The sequence below is a fragment of the Xiphophorus hellerii genome, chromosome 22, assembly GCF_003331165.1.
Source record: "Xiphophorus hellerii strain 12219 chromosome 22, Xiphophorus_hellerii-4.1, whole genome shotgun sequence".
NCBI lineage: Eukaryota > Metazoa > Chordata > Actinopteri > Cyprinodontiformes > Poeciliidae > Xiphophorus > Xiphophorus hellerii.
In genome coordinates, this window is record NC_045693.1 from 6,238,990 (window position 1) to 6,258,190 (window position 19,201).

At 40.4% G+C, this 19,201-nt stretch overlaps 1 protein-coding gene across 2 annotated transcripts in view; it reads left to right on the top strand.

Moving 5' to 3' along the window:
- The window catches only part of thada (THADA armadillo repeat containing), a 110,001-nt gene that overhangs the window by 5,348 nt on the left and 85,452 nt on the right, over window positions 1–19,201 (top strand). For both annotated transcript variants that reach the window (XM_032553878.1, XM_032553879.1), the window contains exons 11-21: window positions 237–937; window positions 2,080–2,234; window positions 2,740–2,895; window positions 3,318–3,413; window positions 3,489–3,612; window positions 3,694–3,839; window positions 4,514–4,727; window positions 5,721–5,856; window positions 9,194–9,330; window positions 9,809–9,955; window positions 12,457–12,617. In XM_032553878.1, the coding sequence (XP_032409769.1) occupies window positions 237–937; window positions 2,080–2,234; window positions 2,740–2,895; window positions 3,318–3,413; window positions 3,489–3,612; window positions 3,694–3,839; window positions 4,514–4,727; window positions 5,721–5,856; window positions 9,194–9,330; window positions 9,809–9,955; window positions 12,457–12,617 (2,173 nt within the window). The remainder of the gene's footprint in view (window positions 1–236; window positions 938–2,079; window positions 2,235–2,739; window positions 2,896–3,317; window positions 3,414–3,488; window positions 3,613–3,693; window positions 3,840–4,513; window positions 4,728–5,720; window positions 5,857–9,193; window positions 9,331–9,808; window positions 9,956–12,456; window positions 12,618–19,201) is intronic.

Genomic DNA, 19,201 nt, shown 5'->3' on the forward strand with positions numbered 1-19,201 from the left:
GTATAATTGTGCTTCTGTTTGCAAAGGTTGAGTTGGGGGCGTGGCCAACGGCAGCTTATTTGGATTTAAAGTGACAAGAGGCCCTAAAACAGCTGACTAGACTAACATCTCATTATCTTAGAATGATTTTGTGCAAAAAATGTGCTGGAGATGTTTTGTATAGACCATAAACCAGCTCTAATCTGTTCAAGGAAGCATAATCGGTGACCGTTAAGGTGATTTTCTCTTTCTTGCAGTGTAAAGGAGTCCAGCACAGCCATGGTGGTAGCTCGGGTTTTGACCCTCTGGAGCGGCGCCGCTCTGGACTGCCTACAGGAGGAAACGGGCCTCTGTCCTCCCAGCCTCCAGGTGGCGCTATGCGGTGAATCCAAACTGCAGCGCCACCTGCTGGATCACATCTACTCCCACTGGGAGCATCCTCTGGACGGCGTCCGCCACCAAACCCGCTCTCTGTTCCACAACCTCCTGCTCCTGCACCGGCGCACGAAGCCGGCGGACTCGGACCCGGCCTCCGATCCGTACGTGGTGGAGCTGACCCGCAGCCTGCTGGGCCTGGAGTGGCACATGAGGGGGAAGTACGGCTCTCTGGGCTGCCTGGTGGAGCTCTACGGGGCGGAGCACCTGCTGGCTGTCCAGCCCCGTCTGCCCTCTCTCCTCCTGGACCTGATGGGCGATCAAACGGTGGCTCCGTACGCCAGCGACCTCCTGGAGAGGCTCTTCGTCAGCCACAAGGCGCAGCTGTCGGCACGGGAATCGGACTGGATGGAGCTGTGGCACCGGATCTGGGTGAACCCCCTGCTGGATGTTCTGTGCCACACCAGGCCGGACCAAACCACCTACATACTGGACTACTTCCTGCCTAAGCTGCTGCGGTGCAGTCCCTCCAGTCTGGCACACATGGTGCACGCCCTGCAGGGGGCGCCGCCCTCCAGGACAGGTACAGAACTAACACAGTAGTGACCAGTCGCTGTTAATCTGCCTCAAAAACAAAGACTTCCAACTACAGATGCAAGTTATCGATTAATGAGTTAATCTAACATTGATTGACCTGAGCAGCCATTTTCTTAAGTATTAAGTATTATTAAAAATCCACTTTTTTTAAGCGTTACATTATGCTATGATGTTATTTCCTCATCAAAAACATACCTGGAGCGTTGCTTTGATTCTTGGAAAAACGCCTGGGTGGCCTTAGCCCCGCCTCAGAGGAGAAGCTCCTCCTCTGAGCTGCAGTTTCCTGGCTTCAGAGCTTCTGCTTCACAGAGCAACACATCCTCTCCTGTCTCCTTCAAGATTGGCCAGCAGCCATTAGGAAACATCTGGTGGAACTGGGCATGTCATAGTAGGAGTTACTTCTCAGTGTAACGATGCTAAAAACGTTGATAGAGAGTTAATAGAGGAGCCATGTTGTGATGACTTCCTGAAGGTGGTTTCAGAAAAAGCAGGAGGTTTGAAAGAGACAGAGGCCCAATTTCAAGACATTAAATTACATTGTAAGTCATATTAATATACTACGCTTTGATTCTTTCATGCATGTTTGACAAATCCTTTAATCTCCATGACAACCATTCAACTGTGCAAAACGCCTGGGTGTACTTAGCCCCGCCTCCGAGGTGAAGCTCCTCCTCTGAGCTGCAGTTTCTAAGTTTCAGAGTTTTTGCCTTCTTACAAAAATAATCTTAAAAAATAAATCACCTTAGGCTTTCCCATTTACCAATTATTTCTGTCACATTATCCTCGCCTTCGTGGCAAACCAGTTTTTTTTTGGTTGAGAAGGTGACGCCACTCCGGCTGAATTCAGGTGATAACTTAATCCACCCGAATGTTTATATTTCAAAACCGCATAAAGTGGATTTTTCATCCCAAACCAGACTATGTTTGGATCGTTTCTCTTTCCTGTTCTGTGATAGCTGCCATTTTGTATCCGCTTAAGAATGACCGCCACCTCTGCTGGATGGAGGCCAAACTACAACAACAAAAGATTTTTAGTTAATCAATTCGAATAATTTTTAATCTAATAAGCCATTAAGCGATAATTGATTGATTAGCATTCCTAATTCCAATGTGTTCCTGAATTATCAGGTCCTTCATCCAGCAGAGGAGCTCTGGGAGCCTTGATGACCTGCCTGCGGGCGGCCAGAGCCCAGGGAGTCTCCGCAGCCTCAGAGGAGAGTCTGTGTGGCGGATTGATCCCACTCTCACTGCTGCAACAAGCACTCATCCACAAACACGATCAGGTGAGCTCTCCCACTTTTCCAGGTCACAACTCTAACCCAACGCAAAGTAGGGAACAACTGTGGAGCGCCTTTGTAGCACTTCAGTAACTTTTGAATGAGAAGGTGACGCTGCTCCGTCATATAAATATCAATAAAGCGCGGCCAAGTTTGTCGAGTGTTTATATTTCTAAACAGAACCAGAGACAGTGCATTTTGTCTCTGAACCGTTTCTCTTTCGAGCTGTCCTGGGATAGCCGCCATCTTTGTTTCTCTCCTGGTTCCACTGAAGGATGAACATCAGCGCCCTCTGCTGGATGGCGGCTAAACTACAACACTGAAAGAAGGTCTAAGGGACGCTAATAGTTAACACATTGGAACAAATTTTAATCTAATAAACCATTGCTTGACAATTAATTGTAAGTTGAATAATTCTTTGCATCCCTACTTCACAAGTGTGCCCTACTTTCTGTTGGTGAATCCCAAAAAATCCCAGTAAATTATGGAGTTGGTTCTCCGGTTCCTGCAGGTGAGGATGGACGCTCTGGGTTTGGTGTGTGAGAGTCACCGCAGCACCAAGGTTCTGACCTCACAGGAAATGGATCTCATTCGCCATTTCCTCCCTCCCAATCTGAACAGCCAATCACCAGGCGTCAGGCAGCAAACCGCCAGCCTGATGAAGAAGGTGAGGCTTTGATTGGACACCATTGCTGTTTGTCGAGTCAATCAGAAATGATCTGATAAAGTGATGCCATGTTTTGTCATTAATTGTCAACACTGCAATAGCTAGCTAACAAGGTCTAAAAGAACAGTGAACAATTTATCTTATTTTTAAAATATTGAGGAATAGGTCAGTTACACTAGCTTGACTTTGACAACTACAACATGCACCTATGTTGTGAAGTGCGGTGTCATTTAGCGTTTAAATAACTGCATAATTTAAGCCATGGTTTATAGAAGAAATTATGGCGATATGATCATTTTTGTGACTGATTCCTGCTCATGCCGCATCAGAACAGTTTGACTCAATGCGCGTCGCTAGCTGTAGCGGCTAACAGGTTCTGTCGGTTCCTCGCAGTCTGATAAACCTCCTCCTGTGCTTCACAGTTGCTCTGCAGGGTGAAGGACAGCAGCCAGCTGCTGCAGAAGAGACTCGTCCAGGAGCGCCGGGCTGAAGACCAGTGCTCCCTGGATCAGTACAGGGTGAGCAAAGAGTCGCTGCCACGATGATCTGATCTGAACCGAAACTCTAATTTTAGGGAATTTTCTTGGTTTCAGGCTTTTCTTCGTTGGCTGTGTGGGAACCTGCTGGAGGTTTTGCCCCCTGGAGCCTCGTTCTCCAAATGCCTCCTGTCCCTCAGCCTGCTGAACCTGCTGAGTCAGCTCTTCTCCTTCACTGCTGGTAACCAATCAGAGCTTATATTTAAATGCTGATAGTGGATCCATCTGTCTCTAATCGCCCCCTTCTCACTCCGTTTCCCAGAGCCCGGCCCGTTTGCCCTCGGTGAGGTCGTGACCCCCGCACATGCTCAGAACGTCCTGAACTGCGTGGCCAGCAACTTCCTGGAAGTCAAGCAGCTCGCCACGTCGTTGCTGAGCCAGCTTCCTCCGTCCGCTGTTGGACTCCAGGTTAACATTGTATCCATGTGTGCAGTGATAATAAGCTTAGATTCAGACATGAAACCAGTCTGACCACTGGAGAAACACTAAACACGGGAAGGAAGGAAGCAGGGGCTCGTTTCCTTCCTTCCTTGAATCCTTCAGTTGGTTTCTTCCCTTCCTTCTTTCCATCTGACTGTCTTTCTTTGCATCGTCTATTCCTTTACTGTGTTCATTCATTCCTTGTTTCCTTCCGTTCTCTTTCATTTTCCTTCCTTCCTTCCTTCCTTCCGTCCGTCCGTCCGTCCGTCCGTCCGTCCCTAACTTACTTGCTTGCTCACTCACTCACTCACTCACTCACTCACTCACTCACTCACTCACCCACCCACCCACCCTCCCTCCCTCCCTCCCTCCCTCCCTCACTACTTTTCCTTCCTTTCATTTTATCCTTCCTTCTTACCTGCTGTTCACTCTTTCATCCTCTCCCCTCTCCTTCCTTCCTTATGTCCTTTGCTTCTTTTTCATCCATCCTTCTTTCTTTCCTTCACTGTGAATTGTATTTTATTTTTAAATCCGACTGATTAAACTCTTAAACTCTGGTTTTCTCTGTAACTCTGTGAGGACGAATCTTTCTCTCTTGTTCTTTTCTTTTCTCCTCCAGTTTTTTTCTGATTTGCCATTTTGATCCATTTGTTTCTTTCAAGGTTCCGGAGACGATGCTCTCTGTTCTCAGGGCCGCTCTGGACCTCAGCACCAGCACCAAACCCTACGACAGCGTCACCGCCGCCCACTTGCTGCACCTGCTGCTGCAGCAGCCGGACCTGCTCCCGGTTCTGCTGCAATGCGATCCGGGTCTGGACCTCCAGATCCGGCCTGAGGCGTCCCGGTCGCTCATCCTGGAGCTCAACGCGCTGGCTGGTAAAAACCGCGACAGCTGCAGATCGTAGCGTTGATCACATGTCTGCAGTAAAAAATTTTAAGTAATTTATTACTTTACTGTAGTAGATTTTTCAGGTGTCTGTACTTTACTTGAGTATTTTTTTACTTTTACTTCCTCCCGCTTTCTTCTCCAGCAGTGTCAAACTAATTTTTGTTTTGGGCCAAATTAAGATCATGAATGCTCTTAAAGGGCCTGTTGTGCCAGAATGTGTTGATAAAACCCATTAAGACATTAATAAATTATTAAAATGAAATAATATTGAACCTCTTTTCAGTCCCTCCAGGATGTTGTGATTGTTTTTGCAATAAAAAAGTTTTTGTGGTGTTAATTTAGAGATATTTACATTATTTGTGCTTATGTATGTCGGTAAAAGCGACGTATAATCTGACATCAGCTAAGGCTGAGGCAGCTGTTAGCATTACTGAAACTGTAATGTTTTGACCATTTTTGTGAAAAACCTGCATTTGCTCAAAGAATTTCTGGGATTTGCTGATTTTGCGTTAATTTCCACGATAATTTGCAAGAAATTGGAGGGACTGATTGTAATCTGGCAGAAAATAGATAAAAAACCCATTAATTTTATTGATAAAATAATATTTAAGCACCCTGGAGGTTATGGGGGACCAGATTTGTCCCTCAGGCCTCAAGTTTGGCACGTGTTTGACTCCTTACATTTTCACTTATGGCTCTTTACTTCCATGATGAAAAAATCAAAATCAAATGGAAAAAAAATCCACGGATTGCACAAAAAATAGAACTTTTTAAGTATTTTCGACTCGTCTGAGTCATTTTGTATTCTTCAAGATGGAAATTACTTTTTGCTTTTTCTATTTAAGTAGATTTCAAAACTTGTACTTCTTTACTTTTACTTTTACTGGAGTATTTTTTCATACAAGTGTCTGTAATTCTACTAAAGTAGAGAGTGAGTGCTGTTGTCACCTCTGCATGTCTGACCGCTTTTCTCGTGTCAGTGGTCCGGTTGCTGCTGCGCCGTCTGCAGGCGGAGCTGTCTGGAGCCGAGGCGTCGCTGCTGCAGGCGGCCGCTTCGTTTCCGCTCTACGGCAGAGCGCACTGCATCACTGCCGTCCTGCAGCGTCTGAGCACAGAGTGAGCATGAGAATCGCTTTTTATCTTAAATTTAGGCCTTAGAATGTTTTAATTGAATCAGAAAATATGTAAGTTGGCCTTAAATATGCGATCCAATTAAATTAGGATCGCAGTCCTAATTTAATTGTGGTTTAATTAAATATAATAGTCTATGTAGTTTATGTTTCATCAAGCAAATGTTTTGAGATATCTTTAGGTTGAGGCTACTGCTAACTAGCTGCTAATAAACCCGTGCTAGCCAGAAAGCTAGCTAGCTTTTTTGCTTCTATCATTGGTAAGTAGGGATGGACAATAAATCAATATATATCAGATAAATATCAACACGTAATAATACGTCTGATAGAATTGTCATTATTCAATTTATAGACTATTCATTGAAGACCAATCCAGAACCGCACAGCATTCTGGGAGATGTAGGCAGATGAAAAGACTTTAAGTCTCACAGCCAGTTAAGCTAGGTTGGTGGAATCAACTAACTTGGTTACCTAGCAACTCAGACATTCTTTGGTTACCTAGCAACGGCCTTTTCAGTAACTGAGGCAGCAGCAGTTTTTAAGTTCTGCCACTGTGGTTCAGAACTGCGTAAAAATAAAAGAAACACAAAGTGGAGTGAAAACTGTAAATAAAGCAGAGAAGTTTATGCCATCAGTTGGGAAGTATTTCAGATATTTAAAACAACAAAAGGAAAACTAATCAATAAATTATCTACACTGCAAAAACACAAAATCTTAGCCAGTATTGTTGGTCTAGTTTCTGGTGCAAATATCTAATACTGATGAAAATGTATGGTACTTGTTCTATTGGCAGATTATTTAATTTGTAAACAAGACATTTTTCCATGTAATGTTAATGTATTTACCAATAGAACTATCCCTTTTTCATCAATATTAATCAATCAAATCAATCAAATTTTATTTGTATAGCACATTTCAGCAGCAAGGCATTTCAAAGTGCTTTACATCATAACAAACACAGAATCACAATGCAATATAGAATCAATCATTAAGTCAAGTTACATCAATAAATTTGTAATTGATTACATTTCAAATACAATTCTAAACAGGTGGGTTTTCAGTTGAGATTTAAAAGAAGTCAGTGTTTCAGCTGTTTTACAGTTTTCTGGAAGTTTGTTCCAAATTCGTGGTGCATAGATGCTGAAAGCTGCTTCTCCTCGTTTGGTTCTGGTTCTGGGGATGCAGAGCAGACCAGAACCGGAAGACCTGAGAGGTCTGGAAGGTTGATACAATAAAAGCAGATCTTTAATGTATTGTGGTGCTAAGCCGTTCAGTGATTTATAAACTAACAACAGTATTTTAAAGTCTATTCTTTGAGCTACAGGGAGCCAGTGGAGGGACTTTAGAACTGGTGTTATGTGCTCTATCTTCCTGGTTTTAGTGAGAACGCGAGCAGCAGCATTCTGGATCAGCTGCAGCTGTTTGATTAATTTGTTGGACAGACCTGTGAAGACGCTGTTGCAATAATCAATACGACTGAAGATGAACGCATGGATGAGTTTCTCTAGATCTGGCTGAGACATTAGTCCTTTAATCCTGGAAATGTTCTTCAGGTGATAGAAGGCCGACTTTGTAACTGTCTTTATGTGGCTCTGGAGGTTCAGGTCAGAGTCCATCACTACTCCCAGGTTTCGGGCCTGATCGCTAGTTTTCAGTTGTAATAACTGAAGCTGTGCATTGACTCTAGATCGTTCCTCTTTAGGTCCAAAAATAATAACTTCAGTTTTGTTTCTGTTCAGCTGGAGAAAGTTTTGGCACATCCACACATTTATCTGTTCTAAGCATCTGTTCAGTGATTGGATGGGCTCTGAGTCACCTGGTGACATCGTAATGTAGAGCTGTGTGCCATCTGCATAGTTATGGTAGCTAATATTATTTCCTGTTATAACCTGAGCTAGTGGGAGCATATAAATATTGAATAAAAGGGGTCCTAGGATTGAACCTTGGGGTACCCCACATGTGACCTTTGACCTCTTTGATGAAAAGTTTTCAATTGAAACAAAGAAATCCCTGTTCTTTATGTAGGATTCAAACCAGTTAAGCACTGGACCGGAGAGTCCGACCCAACTCTCCAGTCGATTCAGTAATATGTCATGGTCAACAGTGTCAAAAGCTGCACTGAGGTCCAACAGAACCAGCACTGTGGTTCTGCCACAGTCCGTATTTATATGGATGTCATTGAACACTTTTACCAGGGCGGTCTCTGTGCTGTGGTGAGCACGAAAACCAGACTGGAAGGAGTCAAAGAGGTTGGTTATAGTTAGGAAGCTAGTTAATTGTTTACACACAGCTTTTTCAATAACTTTGCTGATGAATGGGAGGTTGGAGATCGGCCTGTAATTCTGCATTAGTGATTTGTCCAGATTGTTCTTTTTTATAAGTGGTTTGATTACTGCTGTTTTCAGAGCCTGGGGGAAAACGCCTGACGAGAGCGATGAGTTTACTATTTGGATCAGATCAGCAGCAATGACAGGCAGGACTTTCTTAAAGAAATGTGTGGGTAAAACATCCAGACAGCAGGAACTGGAGCTTATTTGACTTAAAATTTCCTGTAGGGTTTTATAATTAAGTAGTTGAAATTGGGTCATTTTTCCTGTATTTGTTTTGTTTGGGCACAGCATTGGTACTGACTTTATAGTGGATGTACAGATTAATCCTCTGATTTTTTGAATTTTCTCTGAAAAGAAGCTGGAAAACTGGTTGCAGGCGGCAATACATTGGAATTCAGGCGGTAACGTCACAGGAGGGTTTGTGATTCTGTCAACTGTTGCAAATAAAGCCCGAGCATTGTTAATGTTCGGGCTAATTATTAAGCCCGAACATTAAGGAATTATTAATTAAGGAATTAATTATTAAGGAATAATTGACTTAAAACAAGGATCTATATCTTGCTGAAAAGTTACTTTTAAGCTAATTTTGTCTTATTTCAACTGTAATTAGATATTTGCACTAGAAACTTGACCAAAAATAGTTGGTAAGATTTTGTGTTTGTGACTGATATGAAATGTTTATATCATAGTACATTTTTCAGCCGTATCGTCCAGGGCTGTATTTTCTACTTCTACTCTGACCAGAATCTCACCCAATCATCTACATTTATGTTTAAATCATCGGCAGTTTGCTGGACGACTTTTGTCCTCTGGCTCATTCCTGTCACCCAGCCGTACGACGCTACGTGTATTCTGTGATGATCTAAACAAGAGATTTTCTTTTGTACGTTTCTACGGTGATACAAGTCTTCTTAAATGGTGTTAAGTTTGAGCTGGTGAAACCCTGTAGTTGGTCCTCTGGTGTAAATCTGATCTGTGCGTCTGGGCTCTGAGGTGTTTGAGTCAGACGGAGCAGTGGACGGGTCTGGTGTCGGAGCTGATCGCCGTGTGCTACCGGATGTCCGACGTGGTGTCCCCAGTGGTCCAGAGCTCGTCGCCGGAGGGACTCATCCCCATGGATACCGACTCCGGTAAGGACAGTAAGCCTAAGTTTAGCGAGTAAGTAAACGTTATTTGTTTTAAGTAAGCAGCTTTTTTTAGCTGCTTACTTAAAGCAGTTTCTGCAGTGGCTGCAGCTTTAGCCGCTAGTAAGCAGCTAAAGCTGCTGCTTACTAGCGGCAAGTATTGCTAATACTTGCTAATAGTTTAGCAAGTATTAGCAATACTTGCTAAAACCAAGTATTTGTACTTGGATACATGCAGTGAAGTACTTTTAAACACAGAAGAAAAATCAAAATTTTCAAACAAATCAAGTAGAGTAAGGTGGTAAGACTTTTCATCAACAAAGTCAAAGTACTAAAAATGAGTGTTGATAGAAATTTGATGAAACTGATTTAACTAACTATTTTCAATTAAATACAGTGTTTGCGTTTACAGTGTAGTCGTCCTCTTCTCCTCCATCCTGTGGGGGAAACCTGTGAAGTGTGTTAATAATGAGTGTTTACACAGAGATGTCTGGAGGTCTGCAGAGGATCCTGCAGGAGATTCAGCCCAGAGACTCCAACGACTTCTTCAACAGCGCCAGAGAGCTAGAGAAACCCGAAGGAGATAATCGAAGTCAGGCCCAGACGCACCGCACACCGCTGCTAAACCCAGGTACATGAAATTTCCCGCTGTCAAAAACAAAATGGTTAACCTACGTGTGGACAAACTAAGTACACCCCATGAGTCCAGAGCTTGTAGAGCCGCTTTTAGCAGTGATAACTCGTAGGGTTTATTCACATTCCTGTTGTTTTCACCTAGAAACTCTGGTTTGCTGGTTGAGGCAGCTTTTTCTTTTTGTTTATTTCAGCCTTCTGTCAATACTAAACTTAAACTAATAAATATTTTTACTATTTCCTGATAAATTGCTAGATTTGTTACATTGTCTTTTTTTTGTTTTTTTTTACCATAGTTTTAGTTTGCTGAATATTTCTTCCTCTTGCAGTACCTGATATGTCCAAAGGGGGGAAGTGTTTCATCTTTTTTTGTGTTTGTTTACATTAGTCAGTTAAAGTTTATTTGTATACCACATTTCAACAACAAGATAGTTCAAAATGCTTTATAAGGTCTTATAAATTAGTTTTATTTTATTTCTTATTTTCTTTTTATTTAAATTTTATTTTACCAGAATAAAAATCCCATTCAGATTAAAAGCCTCTTTCCCAAAGAAGTCCTGGCCAAGAGGCAGGACAGAGTGGAGAGAAAACTGTGGATAAAACAGAAAAAAAACATGACTCCCTGCCTGGACTTAACTAATTAAACAGTTAAAAGAAAAAGTCACACTATAAAACAGGTACATGTCATAGAATCGCCCTCAAGAGCTTTTAGTTTGGATTTAAAAACACTAAATGAGACGAGTTCAGTCAATCTCAAAGTTTCTGTTTCATCTGCGTCATCTGTGTAAAAATGCAAATTAGCATCAGTTTTGAATGCATGTGTGGATGCAAGCGGACAAGAAACCGCTCCAAAAGCAGGAAGTGGACTACAGCGCAGGGCATTCTGGGTAAATACAACCTAAACAAACATGCTAATTCAGCGCTAGCAGGAGAAATGGTTCATTTACAAAAGATAAAAGATGAATCCTACAATTGCTAAAATCTTAATTTTTGTTTACATGTGAAAAAGGAAGTTGCGTTCAGTGTCTTTTTCTGAGGTTTTTCTGTGGTTTTCTTCAGCAGTCCTTCGTGCAGCGCCCCCACAGGTGAGGAGGGAACAGGATTTTAATTAGTTTGCTTTGTTTGACACGCTGCTGTGTGAAATTGAACCGCAGCAGCTGAAATTGTAACAAATGTTACAATTTTGGTCCCTAATCCAACCGATTCGACCAGACTATCCGATGTCCGCTCATCCTTAAAAAGTCTTAAATTCATGTATCTAAAATTAAGTCCTTAAAATGTCTCCAATTCTTAAAAATAAATGAAAGCTGGTCTTAAATACATAAATTACATGTCTTAAATCTGATTATGAAAGGACTATTTAATCTCCTATATTGTCGTGTTTATATTCTTTTATTTCTTTTGGGACGTTTCTGTTCCAGCTTTCTTTCCTTCTCTCTCTCTCATGGCTCGACACAGGTTGGGTTTCGCCTTTTGGGGTGAAACCCAACACACTTCTCTCTCTCTGTAAAACGATTGCCATAATCTGTGTGGAAGCATCCTTGTAACCTTTCCTAAACGGTAGGCCAGCGATTCCTGAGGTTATTGCCGATGGGTTGTTTGTTGTGTTTGGTTTGCCGTTGTTTTAACACACACCTGTGTGCTCCAGAGCTTCAAACTGTCTAGATTCCTGCTTTTATAGAGCCAATTTTACTGATGATGACAATTATGTAGGTACATTTGATTAGGAACTCCTGGCTGCTACTTTCCCACCTCATCCCTTGAGGAAGCAGGAAGTTTTGACATAGCTTTTCACACACAGCATTCTTTTAGTCAATATTGTAATTATAATAACAAAATTGCTAGACTTGAAAAGAGGTTATATTGTCTTTTTGTCATGATTTTTAGTTTGGTGAATCTCTTTCTTGCAGTACCTGGGATGCCCAAAAGGGGGAAGTGTTTCATCTTTTTATGTTGTTTATTTACTTGTTAAAGTTTATTTGTATAGCACATATCAGCAACAAGGCAGTTTAAAGTGCTTTGTAATAGAAACAGTAATACAGTAACCATTCAGTAAAGAGCAATAAACATTACATTTTGTCAAATCCCATCATCAAGCAAATATATTTATTAATATTCCAGTTATTATAAATCAAAGGCAGCTCTACACAGTTGGGGGTTTTAGCCTTGATTTAAAGGAACTCAGTGTTTTGGCAGTTTTGCAGTTTTCTGGAAGTTTGTTCCAGATTTGTGGAGCATGAAAACTGAATTCTGCTTCTCCATGTTTGGTTCTGGTTTTGGTCCAGAGCAGACAAGAACCAGAAGACCTGACTGGTCTGGAAGGTTGACATGTTTGGAACTTTTGTAATTATTTCTTGTAATTCTTACAGTTACTGATCCAAATGAATCGGTGTGACATTTCCAAACAATAAGAGTAAATAATAACAAAAAGTCCATATTTGGAACCACAGATGTCTTCCTTCCCACCTCACTCTGTGTGTTTGTGTGTGTTTTCTCCAGACAGAGAGAGCTACAGGGTGACGGCTCAGATGGTGCTGGTATGTTGCTGGCGGAGCATGAAGGAAGTGGCCATGCTGCTCGGCCAGCTCTGTCAGACTCTGCCTCTGCACTACAGCAATGAAAACGAGCCGACACACCCCGGGCTAATCACAGAGGAGCAGGTATGCTAACCTCCTCGTCACTCGAGCTCTTCACAACACCCATAAATACGAGAAGCACTGGGACGGACGGGAAGTCTGGGTGTATAGTAACGGATACCACAGCAATATTTACTGCTAATACTACAAATAGAGTTACAGTCAGAAGCTTTTTTGAAGTCATTAAGGAAGTGGCTGCCATGTTTTAAGAACTACAGTACTTAAAATCCACATACATCATTCACTACAAATAAATCAGGCTAGTGAGAAATAGGCCTGTCATGATAACAAATTTTGCTGAGCAATTAATTGTCTCAAAAATTATTGCAATAAACAATAATATTGTTTGAAGACCATTTTAAACTGATGTAATGGTAGTGACATAATAATGCAAGAGATGTCCTGCCAAAATTAAATACACTTTATCTTCAAAAGAACATTTAACACTGGAACTGGTAAACAACATAAAACCAAAGTGGAAATAAAAACTACATTCAACCAAAAGAGTACAGATTATGAAGTCTGTATACTATATTGCCCTTCAATAATCATTAGATTCAGATACAGAATCCGACGACCTGATGCAATATTTCACACTACACGATTTTTTCCCCTTACGACAATCTTAGAACGTCCAACGTTTTAAGATTGGACTTGCTATAATCGCAACCGATGATCCTGTAGTGTGTGGTGTGTTCCGACTGATCGGGTCCAGTCGGTCCGCTCCGATCTAAATCGCAGAAAATGTCAGTTTCCTCCTTGTTCACACGTAAACACAAATAGTTTTCTCAAATCTCCACCTTGGTCTGAAGTTTTATAAATAATTGTTTTAAACGATATTAAATGGAGTTCTTGTGTGGATGAAAGCCCAAAATGCATAAAAACGTTTTCATTTTCCCAGATATGCGGACATGTTTGAAGTAGGCTTTAATCCTGTGTTTGGACGTAACCTCAAAAGAGCATCAAGATTCAGAGACGCTAATTGATAAAAAAGACAGACAGCGGGGTGATAATCTCATGGTCCTTCGACTCGTTGTCCCTCCTGTAAAGTTTCGGCATAATTTTTTTTTTTTTCCATTTTTTTCTCCGAAGAGTTTTTGCGGCGCTAGTGGCTCGTATTTTTTCTACAGTAGGCAGACAGGAAGGAGGGTGAGGAGATGGGGGAAGACATGTGCCAAAGGTCGTCTGGACCGGGAGTCGGGACCGGGAGTCGAACCCGCGACGTCCGCGTCGAGGACTAAGGCCTCCAAACGTGGGGCGTGCTAACCCCCTGCGCCACCACAGCACGCCCCGTTCTGGCATAATTGTAGAAATTGTAATATTATTTCATCAATAGCTCAAGTTTGATTCAACAGATAACTTTAGACCATGAAAATATGCATAAATAATGATGAAAATAATGAATAATTAATATTATAAGTGCATATCCTAATACGATATCTATTTATTGTAAAACAGTCTAAAGAATTCTTGGACAGTGTAATAAAACGACCTTTTAAAAAGTTGCAAATTTTATGCCATTAAGCTGCATTTATGAAGCAATGTTGGCAAAACAAACATATTTTTACTTAATTTTATATTCTTGTTTGAGTATTAGCAACATCAATATAATGGAAAGTCTGTTTCATTCCTTAAGTGCCTGATGGGTATAATTAGCATCATACTTAAATTTATAATGTCCAAATTAATAATCTCTAATTAAGACAGCAGCGCAGCAGAAACAATATAAATTTAGGCATTAAGAAGTTGATATTTTTCAGGCTAATGTGTTTACAGATCAGTGGGAATGATTGACTGCTACTAATTACCTCCGTTTTCTCTCTGATTAGCGTAATAATGATGCTGTTACTGGTTCCTTCCCCCTGAATCTGAAAAAGTTGTAGAAACCGGAGCAGTTGTCGAGGCGCAGCGTCCTCAGCCGCGTTGGAAATCGAGTGTCTGTGCGTTTGTGACCCCACACTGGGAGGCTCTTCAATTAGCATCCGCTCTCGTTAGTGGCGCGCTTTCATTTGGGGCGCAACCCTGCTGGTTTAACGGCCGCGACGCACCTCCCTTTTCCACTGCATTCCTTCCAAATCACTTCCAACACCAGCAGGAAAGCACCGACACACACACACACACACACCCACACACAGACACAGGAATAATTGTCTGAGCGGTTCAGCATGTCCATAATAACATGAGACCCAGACATCGCCTGTGTTTGTCTGTGTGGGGGGTGAAGGCTACATGTTTGTGTTTTCCCTCGGATCTAAAGAGAAAACAGGAAGAATTAAAATGTTTGTGTTCATTATCAGCAAAATCAAATCCCAAAAACTTTTACTAACCCACAAAAAATTAATCGAATTAATCGTGATTGATTATCAAAATAATCATCAACTAATTTAATAATCATTTACTCATTAATTGGAGTATACAGACTCCAAAAAAAGACAATTTGCTGAAAAAACAACATTCTCAGAGCAATTGACAACTGAACAAAAATATACTTATTTTATATTTAAGGTTAAAAAAAACTTTGTTCTGCCAAAAACTCCTCAAGCTTCAAATTCTGTTAAAAGAAACAAACAAATTTCCTATTCAGCACTTTTTGCTGTCCAATTATTCATTTAAAAAACATAAACACATCAACCCTACACTGTGTAAATGTAAAGCAGAAAGGGTTGAGTTTTTCACATTTTGATGTTAAAAGCATTTTTTTAGCTCCAGCTGCTTCAAATGATCAAGTGTTAACTAAATAAATGCTGTTATTGCATTTTAAGCCCTAAATTTTTCATTTTATCTTATTTAAAAAAGGAATTGAAGAATTTATTTTTCTCTTTTAACGTCTGTCTAATATTGTATATAAAGGATTAAATGAAAAATCAGCAGAATAAGCCATATCTTTTTATTTTTATTTTAATCCTGGTATGTAAAAACAGGAGGAGGGTGTACTTTCTTTTCACCATTATGTGATCATACGTAAATAAATAATGCTCCAGCTGTGAAACCGTTTCAGCGGCAGGTGAACCCAGTCGGGTTGTTGGACAGGTGGGCTCGCCCGGTCACACCTGAGGTAGAACCAGAGGAGATAATGGGTGAGGACATCCCAGATATCATGTTGTCTCCAGTAACCATGCCAGTTGGTCTTATTATATAACCTCTGGTTTAACAAACACACGCCATGGACCAGGCGGACAACAAGAACGTTTGAACTCTTCACCTTTACCGCAACCTTTTTCTCCCGTTGCCTGTTCGAGTTCGTTAGCATCAACGGTCAGAATGACTCAGGACTCATTCCCGAATCCAGAGAGGATATAAGTAGCCAAATGTGAGTGTCTTCTAAAATATGTGGAGCTGAGCATCTCCTCAGCTGGGATCCGCCATTGGCCCGGTTTTTGCTTTTGGGTTGAAACCATGGCAACAGGAACATCGCATACCTAGAAGGACACTGATGTATTGGTTTCAGTGTTTTCAATCTTGTTAGACCCAAGCAGCTAAGCTATGATTACTGCAAATTGTAATCTTAGCATTTCTTTAACAGGTGAATTGGCTTTTTGGAGGCCTAAACCTGTCTGAAAACTCAGCAAACTTGACGGACAAAAGGGGGAAATTTACATATTTTTAAGGTCGTCGCAGAAACTGCTCAATAGGCAACTTTAAAAATACTCTCCACATTGACCTTATTTTATCATAGAGGCATGAAATTGGGTGCAGTTGGAGAACTCCTGAAGACGTACAGAAAATTCTCTACACCAAACAGGAAGTCGGGCATATTGGACTGAAGTTCCAATTTTGACCCTACTTTGCCGTTTACAGCTTCCGCATTTGATCGAACTCTACCTAGAGATTTTGACCAATTTGTTTCAAACTTGGTCGTTTTGTTCATTGCCTATTTGGGAATAAAAGTTATCAAAACGGTAAGTTTTCGTGCATGCTGAAGGGCCTCGAAGTTTTACATCTTACCATAACACAGAACTGCTAAATCTTCCAAACACAAACTCACTGAGACACTAAACCTTCAGTGATTCATCCGCATCTGCAATACCCAATGGTCAAATCATGACATCACTTAAGCCACGCCCACTGAGAACAGGAAGAGTGATGTTTTACTACAAATGGTTTCTGTCTGACCCCTTTGACCTAGTCAGTCTGCAATTATATAAATCGACAAAATAAGCAACATTTCCTATTCATAAACCCTTTTTTGCTTCTAAATAATTGAATGAATAAAAATATAATCTCTACAACAAAGATGCTTATTGTTTTTAATTTGTTTTTTTAGGTTATTCAATCATCAGATTGGTGTAAAATGCATCTTCCAACACAATACACTTTTATTTATAAAGCACTTTAAAACAACACTGTTTGCCCAAATGCTGTACACTAAAACAAATAAAACAGACATCAGTTATTTATGTAACTTCTTTGAAAAAATGTGAACTGTGGATGCTAACATTAGCATTGGGATGTTTTGCTGCTGCAACATGTTTAGCGTCGAGATGCTATTGTAGGCTTCAGTAATACGCTAATTTCTTAAATGCAAAAATAGTCTTTTCCAGAGTCCAATAAGATCATTTTCTAAACCAAAAATTAACCCTCAGTAAGCCAGGAAAAGCAGCTTTGTGGTTTATTATTGTTTGTTGTTTCTGTTGGTACCAGAAACAAGCGAATGTAAAGTAAGTAGGTGATTAATTGCGATACAAATTTTAATGCGTTAAAATCTATGTAATTAATTATTCAAAATTGATGCATTAAAGTTCCGACTCTAAATTTTCCAAAGATGCTCCTCATTTACTTAAATTTATCCAACTATAAATAAACTGACCAAAAGATACGACGGAGCGTTTTTTGAAGGCGCCAGCTCTGCTTTGCCACTTTGCTTTTCGTTCAAAAATATCTCCATTTTCTAAAACGTCCTGTCCGTTGAGTCGTCTCCTCTGGACTGGAGTGAAGCCGCAGCAGCATAAACTAAAATAAAAACGAGATGCTGGTTTTCAGACTGATTCAGACTGATTGTTTAGTTTAGTGTTTGTGGTCCATTTATTGACCTTTTTCATCCATGCATGGTCCATTTCATGACCTGCTCTGGGCTGAGTTGTGATTTATGTGTCCTTGTGTGCAGCAGACCACCAACACTGTGATTCATCTGGTTCTGGTGGAGAGGAATACTTTTAGTTTGGTTAAAATCTATTAATATATTTATGAAATATTTTCTTTAAATAAAAAAATATCGAATTATGTTAAAAAAATAAACTGAATATTTTGCTAAATTAAAAATATTTTCTATAGTGTATTTAAAAAAGAAAATATATTTAAAAATATTTTTCTTTAAATAAAAAATATTAAATTTTGTTATATAAAAAAATTAAATATTTTATAAAAATCTTGAGTTTATTACAGATGTTTTTTTTATTTATTACAGAACGTTTGTCAAATATTGCTAATATACAGTTTTGAGAGGCTAAAAAAGTACAAATATTCCTGAAAATAAAATTAAATGAGTTTAGTTGGGATATTTGTCCTAATCTAAAATTTAATGATTTTAGTTATAGTTGCTTTAAGCTGGTTTTAATTATCGGACCGTATTCGGACCAGAACCGTTTCTTCTGTAGCAGAATCTTCAGACGTTTTTGTAACAGAGGAAATTTGCTATTTAGGTTTCTGCCAGCGCGCCGAGCTGTACATGTAATTAGACTCAGGGAAGCATCTTTCTCTCTCTCTCTTTCTCTCTCGCTCTCTCCACATGGATTTTTTTTTTCTGGGAAACATTTGCAAACAGGAAGTTGATGTCTAAATAAAACCCTCGCTGTTCCCTCCCTCCTGCCCCCCCACGCCCTGCACAGGAAGCCTCCACGGCCCTTTTTAACGGTTACACAGACGGGAACCTTTGGAGGGGGAAGGCTTTAAATAGGCTCGGCCCAGCTCGGCACCGCAGCGGTCTGGGCTCCGGCGGTCGCCAGTCATCTAACGGTGACTGTTGCTGCCATTTTTACCCCCGGTGAGGTCAGTCCTGTCCTGGAGCCCGTCGTGATAAGTCATTGGGGCTTGGTTCTGCTGCGGTCCGCTCTGTCCGGTTGAAGGTCAGTCGGGTTGATTGACCCGCCGTAAGACAGATTAAAAGATCGGACTAAGGCTGTTTAAGCCCTACGTATTTTCTTGGTTTCATCTGTTGCTTCATCTTCAGATGTTTTACGAGTAAAACGGGTTTTTGTGTTTCCTGTTCTGGTTTTTCACACACAGATGCTTGAAATCCTTTCAATTATATGTTTTCAAGGTTTGGAAAGTGCTTGACATCCAAATAGCAAAGTTTAGTAATAAAGTGCAGTCTAATGTTTGAGTAAAAGTCTAAATTTGGGAAAAAATACATTATTTACAGTTGAAACAAACTATTTTCATACACCTGTTAAAAAGACACAGACATGATTTTTTTTCACACCATCTGAAGTTAAATCAGGCATTTTTTTCTTATTTTAGGTAAATAAGAATGAACAAAATTATTTCTATTTGCTAAATGCCAGAAAAGTTAACGAGAATTTTTTTTAGACATATTTTTATTTATTGTGTTTTAAGCATTTAATTTGAGCAGGAAAGTCATTCACCTTAAAGTGGAAATATTATGCAAAATT